At 36.7% G+C, this 11,798-nt stretch overlaps 1 protein-coding gene across 4 annotated transcripts in view; it reads left to right on the top strand.

Moving 5' to 3' along the window:
- The window catches only part of LOC117572608 (bromodomain adjacent to zinc finger domain protein 2B), a 49,909-nt gene extending 43,574 nt beyond the window's left edge, over positions 1-6,335 (top strand). For 2 of the 4 annotated variants that reach the window (XM_034255551.2, XM_034255554.2), the window contains exons 14-18: positions 474-1,030; positions 1,341-1,817; positions 1,904-2,552; positions 3,678-3,799; positions 3,863-6,335. In XM_034255551.2, coding sequence (XP_034111442.1) covers positions 474-1,030; positions 1,341-1,817; positions 1,904-2,552; positions 3,678-3,799; positions 3,863-4,019 — 1,962 coding nt within the window. In that variant the 3' untranslated portion in view covers positions 4,020-6,335. Of the gene's footprint in view, positions 1-473; positions 1,031-1,340; positions 1,818-1,903; positions 2,553-3,677; positions 3,800-3,862 lie in introns of those variants that run through there. The other 2 variants (XM_034255552.2, XM_034255553.2) reach the window with 2 other exon arrangements.
- The last annotated feature ends 5,463 nt before the right edge of the window (positions 6,336-11,798 follow it).

Genomic DNA, 11,798 nt, shown 5'->3' on the forward strand with positions numbered 1-11,798 from the left:
AAATTTATTAAGTGCCTTGAAAATTAATTCGACGTTTTTATTGTTTGTTCTTTTTCTTTCTTAACACTTTCGCTGAATGTTTGACTTGTTTGTTGTTTGTGGTGTTCCAATGGTGTTCTCTTTGATCAAAAATCAAAAAACGAATTTAACGCTTTCATACTCACACACACATACACATACACCTACATACACTCACACACACATACACAACTAAAAACACATACCTACATAAACATTGCCATTTGTTTTCACAATTGAATGCTTTTGTTGCCATACCCGCTACCGTTACCCGTTTACCCGTTACCGTTTGCCTGCTTAAACGAACGCAACCTTTGCCCACCATCACTGTTGACCCGAACACGAACACGAAACGCAAACGCAAACGAACTCAAACTCATACTCGAACGCAACTCGAACTGCTGACTACACAACTCGAACTCCAACTTGGTTCAATTAAATGTTGCGCACGAAAGTATGCAACGCGCACAACAAAGAACAACAAGTCCAACAAAAAGAAAAGCAGCGCCAAAAAGCAGGCAACACCCCAGAAGAAGCAGCCATCAAAGCAAGCCAAGAAAGACAAAGAGAAGGAAAAGAAATCAACGCCGAAGAAATCAAAGCAAAAGTCCAAGGAGAAAGAAACGACGCCTACACCGCAACCGCCGCCCCCGCCGATGACCATTAAAATTAATCTGAAAGCGTTGGCGCAAAATGGTTGCGTCGAGTCCAACTACAACAGCAACTCGCAATCGAACTCGAACAGCGACAGCGACACGGACAGTGACTGCAACTCGAACACGAATTCAAACTCGAAAACGAAAACGAACGGGAAACGCCGGAGACAACAGGGACAGGGACGACGTTCAGGCACTACTACAAACTCTTGCAAATATTCAAATTCCTTACAGAATTGCCAGTTCTGCACGTCGGGCGAGAACGAGGACAAGCTGCTGCTATGCGATGGCTGCGACAAGGGCTATCACACATATTGCTTCAAGCCCAAAATGGACAACATACCCGATGGCGACTGGTGAGTACAATAACAACAAGCAACAACAACAGCCCATACATCTCCCATCTATCTCTTGAACTCGAACCTCGAACTCAAACCTCGAACTTCAACTCCAACTCGTCTCTCGTGCTCATCTCTCACAACATTTATCGCGTCGTTTTGCGTTTTGTTATCGTTATTGTTTTTGTCTTGTCTACCGCCCACGTTCCTCGCCACGCCCACGCCACGCACTGTGCCGCGTACCGCCTCCCCCCCTCTAGCCGCCAGTAAGATAACTTTTTACTGTTGTCAACTAATGAGTTTCTTGTTCTCTCTCACTCTTGCTTAGGTACTGTTATGAGTGCGTCAACAAGGCAACCAACGAGCGCAAGTGCATCGTCTGTGGCGGTCATCGTCCCTCGCCCGTTGGCAAGATGATCTACTGTGACTTGTGTCCACGCGCCTATCACGCCGACTGCTACATTCCCCCCCTGCTGAAGGTGCCGCGTGGCAAGTGGTATTGCCACGGCTGCATCACTCGAGCGCCACCGCCAAAGAAACGCAGCGCTGCCAGCAGCAGTGGCGGTGGCAGCAGCAGCAAGTCTCGGCGGGATCGCGATGCCAGCACCGCGGCCAAGCGACGTGGCAACGAGAAGCAACAGCTGCTCGCCTCCGCCGGCAGCATGGAGCAACTCTGCCCCATCGATCCGCATCAGCAACAACAGCAACAACAACAGCAGCAGCAGCAACTGCTGCTGCACAGCTCACAGCAGTCGTTGAATTCGTCGCATGACGAGTCCATGACATCCTTGCCAGCGCCGCTGAGGTGAGCCAAAGACTGCATACAAGTCGTTGCCTCAGCTAAACACATCCGTCCCTCCCCTCCATCCCCCTCTCTCTCTGTCTCTGTAGTCCGGCGCACTCGATTGCCTCGGCGACGTACGATGAGCATCACAACAACTCCATCGACACAAGTCGCTTCCAGGCGCATCTGGGCAACAACAATGGCGGCGTATCGCTGGAGGAGGCAACAACAGGAGGAGGAGTCACCAACTTTGCCACCACCACAGCCACGCCCACCGCCGCCACAGCCTATGTGCCACCGAGCCAATTTGGTGTCGTGCCACCGCCACAAGCCATGCAGTTTGTTGCCATGTCACCGCGTGCCGTCACGCCCACGCGAACTCCAACGCCCACGCCTGCACCGACGCCGCCGCCTCCTGGGCTGCCTGCGCCTCTGCAGCCGCCGACGCCCAACTTGACGGCGCCGGTGTTGATGCAACCCTCGCCCACAGCGCTGCTCAATGTGACGTGTCAGTCACCGCCACAGCAGCAGCAGTCTCAGATGATGGCCATGCCCTCGCCACGCACTTGCACGCCCACGCCGCCAGCTGTGGCAACTGGTGCTGGAGCTGCCACACAAATGTCGCCGCCGCCCATCAATATTCATGCCATACAGGAGGCCAAGGAGAAGCTGAAGCAGGAGAAGAAGGAGAAACATGCTACCAAGAAGCTCATCAAGGAGCTCGCAGTCTGCAAGACGCTACTTGGCGAGATGGAGGTAAAAATACATTGTATTTAACGATATATAAAGAGGATATTGAGTTGTCCCAAAGATGTATAAAGATACTATTGAGTTGTCCCAAAGTGCAAAAGCAAACAGCTTGTATATAAGATGTACATATAAGGAGACTATTGAGTTGAGGGAATATGTGAAACTAAAGAGGAAGTAATAACTATATTATAAAAAGCTCATATCTTTGAAGACTTATATATCTCTATGTAAGATTTCTTCAGTAATTCTTTAAGGAGATATACAAATAATTTTAATATAATTAATGCTTTACCAAATTGGAGTTGAAAACTTGTCAATAAGCAAATCGTTTAACAAGTGAAAGCAGAATTCATAATTGAGTTCAGTCGGTTCAAATCCATAGATTCTTATTCTTCTTAAGACTATTTAAAGTTGTAAATTGAAGCTAGTAAATATAGTAGAGACTTCTAGTTAGTATAGATGATAGAGAATTGTTTTAGATTTTATAAACAGACGAAAGTAAATAGTTGAGCGAATTCAAATAATATAATTAATCTGTAATGTGTAACAAAGCCAGTTCGTTTGAAGAAGCTGGTGGACTTGTAACATCGGCTTCGGCTACTAACTGGCCAAAAAGGTGTAGTCAAAAATGAAATCCTTTCCGTTATGTTCCTTCCTTATATTAACTACATTATTAAAACAACTCACGTACCTAATTGGAGGGGAAAAGTGAAAGGGCATAGGCGGACAGTAAACAGCAAAGAAAGGAATAGCTAGAATAGGAGCCAACTTTCGACTCTGGAAACTTATTCTTTACGATGCACTCATTTGTGCATACGCATGATCATCCTGCAAAGCCAAATACAACAAAAGATAGACAGGAACTCTAAGAGAAGTTCTTCGTCACTCAACCCTCCTCATAAGTATTTTACCAATTAAATTCTTCGCAATTGTAACAAAATAAACAAAAACGAAATACTCAATTATTCCCTTAGACTTAATCTTCAGTTTAAATGAATAACTTAAGTTTTATCTCTGATCTAATCTTTACCTAAAATTAATAACTTAAATTTAGCTAAGTTACTTCCTAATTATTGAATTTTTCGCTTTATTATAACTTATATTAATTGGTTCTAATTATTTATTCATTAGCTTCATGAGGATTCGTGGCCATTTCTGCTGCCCGTGAACACCAAACAGTTTCCCACATATCGCAAAATAATCAAGACACCCATGGATCTGTCCACCATCAAGAAAAAACTGCAGGACTTGACGTAAGTGAACTGAACTAACAGCATTTATTGCGATATTAATAAGATTTCAAATGACTTTTACAGCTACAAGTGTCGCGAGGACTTTTGTGTGGATGTGCGTCAAATCTTTGACAACTGCGAGATGTTCAACGAGGACGATTCGCCAGTGGGCAAAGCGGGGCATGGCATGCGAAAGTTCTTCGAATCGCGTTGGACGGAATTGACCGATAAGCACTCTTGATATCCTCCGCTGGCGCAGCATGAGATGGCAACAGCAGGAGGAGGAGGAGGCGTGGGAGCAGCTGAGGCAGCTCTAGCAACAGGTGAAGCAACAACAGTATCAGCTGGAGCAGCTGCAGCGGTGGCAGCAACATTAGGAACGCCAGTGACAGCCGCAACAGCCGCACAATTTTGGTAGAAGAAAGCCGAAAAGAGAATTGAATATTGTATATAAGAGGAGAGGAGAGGGGAGGTAGCTGTAGTTTGTATTATTATGCATTATATATATTTATACAATACAATATGGAACATACACAACAACAATATATATACGCAGCTATATATATAGAGAGAGAAAGAGAAAGGGAAATGGAAACGGAAACGAGAGTATTGAACGTCCTAAAAAAAAAGAGTTGAAGCTACGAACAAAGCAGTAAACGAAGGCAAAAATGAATGAGGAAAGAGAGATGATAAATAGTAATTAATTATCATCTCATTGTAATGCGAGTGTTGTCTGTAAATGCAAGATTTGGAACAGTATTTTGTGCACAAGGCTGCGTTGGGGCTTTGTTAATATTATTATGATTTGCGATTGTATTAAATGATAATTTCTAGTTTAGTTGAAACTCTAGCCGTTAAAACATAGCAACTATAAACTCTAAAACTACAACTAATTGCATACGATTATTATTATTATTATTATTATTATTATTGTATACTTTACAAACATCATGACATTGTACTTTATTTGATAGCAATCACAAGCTCATTTAAGTTTTAACTTGTATTTGTACTTATAGTGAACGCGATTTGTATATGTATGCAAGCATTAATTGTATTTATATTGACTAAACTATAACTATAACTAAATCTAAATTTAAAAGAAAACTACAAAACTAACGCTATACTTAATTATTAATGACAACAACAACAACAACATCAACAAAAACCATACATACTCACAAAAAAAAGGAAAAAGAAGCAAAAGATAAAACGTTGTGTAAATGAATTCGAAATTAAAACAAATACTATTAAATTATTTTCTGAGTGTACAACAAAAGCAAAAACAGCGTCATTTTATATATAACAATAACATTCGAATAGTGAGGATGGGAGGCGGAGGAGGAGTATTACAGTATTACAGCACACAAATATACATATTATTAAAGGCAACAACAAAAAAAAAAAAACAAAACAAATTTAACAATCGGACAATTAAGGCAATTTTACAGCTTAGCTTAGAAACGAATTATGAATGTGGCATATTATTAGGCGAACTCTGCGCAACAAAAACATAAACAATTTTAGCTGTAAATACAAAAAGAAGAAGAAATAAATATATACACATAACAATTCACAATAAATTTATATATATACACAAATACAAAAATACAATATAGTATATGCCGAGTGTTGTTAATCACCAGAATACAAGAATATTTACATGGAAATTTTTGCATAAATTACAAATGATTTGCAGTGCAGCACAATAAATAAAAAAACAATTGACCGATCGATCGATACAACAAACAAAACATTATTGGCAAGTTCAATCACAAGATAACAAAACATATAGACATAGACAGAGAACCTCAAACAACAAATCGAACTACCTACAAAGCAGCAGCAGAAGCAAGCTACAGAATCAGCATCATTATCAGACAAAAAAACATAAACCAGTTAGCATTATCCAATCCCCAACATATATATATATATTGTATGTTATGCCATTAACTGATATTTATAAATGTGTTTAGCAGTAGTTGGTTGTAAATACAAAAAAAGGACATACTAAAGTTAGCAGAGACTTGTACATACTGACAAATAAATCTAGAAAGATAGTGAACGAAGCAAGAGAGAGAAGAGAAAGAGCATTCGCAATTCGACTATGCTCCTGTTATACCAACTGCAACAGTAACCGAAGATCGCAAGTTTATTCCGACTTTTTTTTAAGCGCTTTCGCCTCGTTTCGATGCCCAAAAAAACAAAAAAAAAAATGAAATCAATCTGTAGGAAATGTGAAAACAATAACTAATTGCATGTGTGTTGTTTTTGGTGATACATAACAGAAATACATTTATTTTTAAAGCATATTTAAATAATAATAATAAACGATATATTAATAATGACAAAATAAATAACGATAATAATAACACTTTACCATATATACAACCTATTTAATGACGAACGCATATTAAAACATATGATTGTGAGCAAGCCGCAAACAAAACAAAAACTTACGGAAAAAAACAAAAATAAAATGCAAAAAAAAACAAGAATCTCAAAATTGAAAAAATTCATTACAAAAAAAAAAAACAAAACAAAATCCAAACCTTTCGACATTTGTGCACACACGGAAAGAAATACAACTAAATAATATCAAAAATGTATAAAACAAGACTTTTTATTGTTGAGAGAGTTTTGAAGAGCTAAAGGGAAGGTAAGGACACAGGTAAGGAAGGTACAATAAACAATTTCGATATATCTTAAAGGTATTATTTTGCTTATGATGTTTATATGTACCCAAAAGATGTCCTTAATATTCCATATATTGACATTTTTTAAACAAGAAATCTAGTTATCCGATTACAATCTTTGGGAATGAATGTATCCTTTAGCTCATTCCCATTGCCAAAATAAGCTAAAAATTTTCTAATCGGATAACTAGATTTCTTGATTAAAAATGTAAATATTAAGGACACCTTTTAGGTATAATTTTGTCAAACTTATGATATAACTATAATCGGATACTTGGATTTGTGGTTATACACATATAAAGCTTAAAAAAAGAGAACTAGGAATTAAGTCTAAGACAATAAAAATGTGGTTCTGTGGAATTTATTTTATCTATTAACAAGATATAATCTCAAAGATTATCAACTTCAAATAGCTACCTTAGAAATTTATTTGATTATTTTATGGATCGAATTTTATAAAAACAAGTAACAAAGCTACAGTCGATTGTGTTTGACTGTGTGATACACAGTGGTATTATTCTTAAAGTATACCAAATAAAACACTGCAAAAATACAAAAATATACTGGTATATATTATATTTTATATTTTGTACTACTGCCGAAATATACAAAAGAGATTAAAATATACCACATTGTCAGCCAAATCAGCTAAGATAATGTAGTATGCAAAATTTACTATGCAAAAGTATTTCTTTAAAAACTTACAATACGATTTTTATTCGATCGCAATCAAGTTCTCAGGAATCTTAAATACTATAGTTACTGCCGGAACCAAAATTCGCTGTTATAGCTTCAAAATGACGCTTGATATTCGATTTTTGTTGATTTTCAGAGGCGGATGTGGTCGTGGTACAAATTTGAAACAATCAAATAGCTCTTAAAGTCTCTGAGATCTAGGTGTTCATACGGACAGACGGACTTGGTTATATCGTCTCGGTTGTTGATCAAGAATATATATACTTTTTGGGGTTGGTGATGCCTCCTTCTGACTGCGACATTGCATTTCATTTGCCTTTTATTTTAGTAGATTTGAAAAGGTAAAGTTATTTTTTTCAGACAAATGTGACGCATTTGTTAATGCAGTTCAATTAGTTATGTGCCGATTAATTGATTATTCTATAGAACTCTTTTATAGATTAGCTAAAGTATACATAACATATATACTTTTCTTTAAGTGTAGTACGCATTGCTCAAATTACGATGGCCTAATTTCCAGCTGATAAATTAGTAGATGTAATACATTTAATGCTGCACAAAATGGAGATCGTAAATTTAAGTTAAGGAGGAGTTTACATCTCCACTCGAGCCCTTGTCATGTTAGCAATCCTTTAGAAGTGCATCCTGTGAGCCAATTTGGATGTCAATTACATAAAAGATGCACTGCAAGTGGCATGCAACCTCAGGCGTTGCAACTACAACTCTTCGATCGAGTTGAAGTTGAAACGAATCAGACCGCAGAGTCAGGTCAACCCTTTGGATGCAAACTTGTGCCATTGGTTGCCACACGCCATTTACAGTTGCAGCAGTTGAAGCAGTGGAAGATGCAGTTGCAGTTGCACTCGTTGGGGGCACATCAACTGTCTGTTGTGCTACATGCATAGTTGATGGGATACATGACCATAATCAAATTGAGTGCATGGCAATTACAAATTTGCCGACTTGCAAACGCATCAAAAAGTCACCGCAAACTGACGGCAAATGTTCATTGGCCATGTCGAGCTCAATTTGGGATCCCAGAGTCGAGACTCTTGCAGCTGGAGTTGAAGCTTCAAGTTGGTTGTAAATCATATAAAGTAAAGTGGGGAATTTGCCAAAGACGTCTGTGAAAATCAATCGACAAAAAGTCCTCACATAAATCACATTTTCGGCCACGTTGACAGATTGGCAGCAAATTTGCATGTTTGGGTTTTTTATTTAGGTGCGATTTTTACTGTGAAATTGGCCATAAAATGTGCTCAGGAACACTGTGTGTGAGAGCTGTGTGGGAATTGCGGCGAAGTTCTTTAGGTGTTAATACTGTTCCCTTTTTTACGAGGCATCCAATTCCATCGTAATCCGGAACAATCAGCGTTAAAAAGCCGACAACCTGCGCACGCAAACGACTCATTAAACCTCCTCTTAAAAGACATTTCGTTATAACTTTGTGAGTGATGTACATATGTACATATATGTACATCTATGTATATGTATGAAGTTGGAGATCTCCTCTTTGGTCAGTCGCTGGCCAATGCCATTGACAGTTTGAAAACTGGAAACTCGAAACGCTTTAAAAATCGCTGATTTATGTAATTATTCGGGGCGACAAGAATTTCGTGCCCAACTCAACTCTGTTCTTCCTCAAAGGGTCTCAACTGCAACAAGATAAACTTGCGTGACTTCAAAGTTACCTTATTGTTATAAAATTTAGTTAAGTGATAAAGTTTTTGGACAGAATATCAGAGTATTTAGTATATTTACTGAAATTATTTATTTATTTATTATTATTATATTATTATTATTATTGCTCAACTTGCACGACTTTAAAGTTACCTTATTGTTACCCAATTTAGTTAAGCGACAAAGTTTTTGGCCAGAATATCAGAGTATTTAGTATATTTACAGACTACATGAATATTATTATTATTATTATATATTATGTTATTGAATTATTATATTATATTATTTTTATTGCACAACTTGCACGACTTTAAAGTTTCCTTAATGTTACCGAATTTATGTAAGTTATCACAATTAAGTTTTTGGCCAGTAATACAGTGTATTTAGAATTTTTACCCAATTCAAGAATTTTATTATTATATATCTTATTATTATATTATTATGATATGTATCTAAAACGGATGAAAGTTATTATTTCGCGGAATGAAATAGTATAAATATAACTTAATATAATTCTTTAAATTTCAATTATGGCATTATATTTATTGTCTAAAATAAAAATGAAAAGTATTTTTATATTTAGAAGCTTCATTTAAGCTTACATTCTTTAATCTAAATTTCTTTTGGAACTTGACATCTAAGATATTTTGCTGTTTAATAAATGACTTTCTTAACAAGAAATAAAGTAATGACATTAAAAAATTGGTAATTTAAAATAATTAAATTAGTTTTATTTCAAAAGGTTGCCTAAAGGCCTTAGTCACTTTGGCTAATTTCCTTGCAATAAGGAATTGTAATCGTTATTTCAATAAAATAATAATCATAATAATCAGTTTAAAACTCAAATATAAATAAAAATTGTTTAATATGCAAGAAAGTTCGATTATAAAACATGAATCATTTTCTATTAAGAATTTAAGAATCCAAAATACAAAAATAATGTTTTTCTTTTTGTAGAATAATTTATTATCGTTAATAATGGTGTTTATTTATTACATATTTATTTATTTTACATCATTGTATTATATAATATTAAGTTGAAAGCCGTAATTTAATTTTAGTTAGGAAGCCGTTGCCCTTCAACTGTTTTTATAAATTTGGCCCATAGTGCTTATGTATATGACAGTACAAGTTTTTTTTAGCACTTAAAGATCACATAGCACTATTGCGACATTGAAGAATTGTTTCTTTAATCGTTTCTTCAATTCGTTCATTGAAGAATTCTTCTTGATCGTGTTCATAAGACTTATGGAGACATTGGAAAATCGGCCCTTATATTTAAAACTTCTGATTGAGTTAAATTTGAGATACTTCATTGGAATTATTATACTTACAAAGCTAACCTATTTTTCCCATGTCTCTAAATTGTTTACTTTTACAAATCAGCAGACCCCACAGCAAGTCTGAGGCGAGGGTATAAAAGCGACGACAACGATTGCAGCGAGGAGGAGACACGACAAGCTAAAGCAAAGCTGCGGCTGCTGCAGCAGCATTATCAAAACATCATGGAAGATGACCAAATTAACTGACTGCAGCGGCCCACGATGGTGACGACTCCAACTCCAACTCCAACTCCTCATCGTTGTGCAGCTTGGACTGCAGCTTTGGACAACGATGGGATTTCGACTCGCACGCTACCTGCGACTTAGTTGGGCAATAAAATTGCCTCCATCGAAATTAAGAACGAAAAATGTATTGAAAAGTGGTTGGGGCAAAAGGGAAGAAGCAAGCAGAGATAGAGATGGAAATGGAGATGAAGTCGAGGAGTAGGAGAATGCAGCAACTAATTTAGCGCTGTGCAACGAAACGAGTTTCATGTCTCTTCGAGCTTAAGCAGAGTATATAAATATATGTATGTACATATATATATTCATATCACACACACATGTAATTTAACATATATGTATGTATGTATGTGTGAGTGAGCAGCTGGTGACCAGAACGGCCCCCAAAATGGAGTTTGATAATGGGCGCAGATATTTTTTGGGGATTGGTTTTTTCTTTCGTTTTCGATTTTTTTGTGATTGGAACATTAATTAAGACACAAAATGCGATTAAAAAAAGAAACTACAACAACAGCAACAACAATGACAATAGCTGCATTATTATAAGTCAGAATAACTCATGAATATGCATGCAGTGCACTCATGAATATTCATAAATTAATGACAGCTCAATGGCTGCCTCGATGCCAATCATGGCAATGGCATTCAGTGGATGCGACTTCACAATGAGTTCTTCCCAAAAACAGAAGTGAATCAACATATTCGCAGCACTCAAAATATTTGAAATAATCAAAGTATTCGAAATACTCCAAATACTCTGAGAAGGTTGCATGCGTTTGCCTTTTACAGAGACGATTTTAATTGAGTTCGGGATTACTTTAAATTGAGTTGCACAAAGATTTCCCTTAAAGGTTACGTTAAGGAGAGAGAGAGGGAAAACAAATACATATACAAATGTATATACCCGCTACCCATAGGGTATTATAACTTTGTGCCGGTAGGATCAGTGTCAACAGCCTAGACGATATAATCGTATACGTCTGTCTGTCCCTATGAACACCTAGAACACCAGAAAGTATACGAAATAGAGGTATAATTTTCACTTATTATCCTTGCACGAAGATCAAGTTTGTTTCAAACTTGGGCGTAGCAAAAATCAAATACCAAGCGTAATAAATCGCGGTATTTGGTAAATAAAATAAATATAGTCTTTATGATTCCTGAAAATTTGTATACTAGACTTTAGTTTCTTACTTTTCTGTATATTATTTTTTAATTTTAATTAGTATATTTCAATTTAATTTACAATTTAATAAAATAATATTTTAGAATAATGTTCTCGGACATATGGCACATACATATTGTTTATCATTTCAAATTTAAAACACCAAATTAAGAAATTAGCACAAGCTTTACAAAATTTTCAAAAAATTCTCGTGTTTT

This window comes from Drosophila albomicans, chromosome 3 (assembly GCF_009650485.2).
Source record: "Drosophila albomicans strain 15112-1751.03 chromosome 3, ASM965048v2, whole genome shotgun sequence".
Classification (NCBI taxonomy): Eukaryota; Metazoa; Arthropoda; class Insecta; order Diptera; family Drosophilidae; genus Drosophila; species Drosophila albomicans.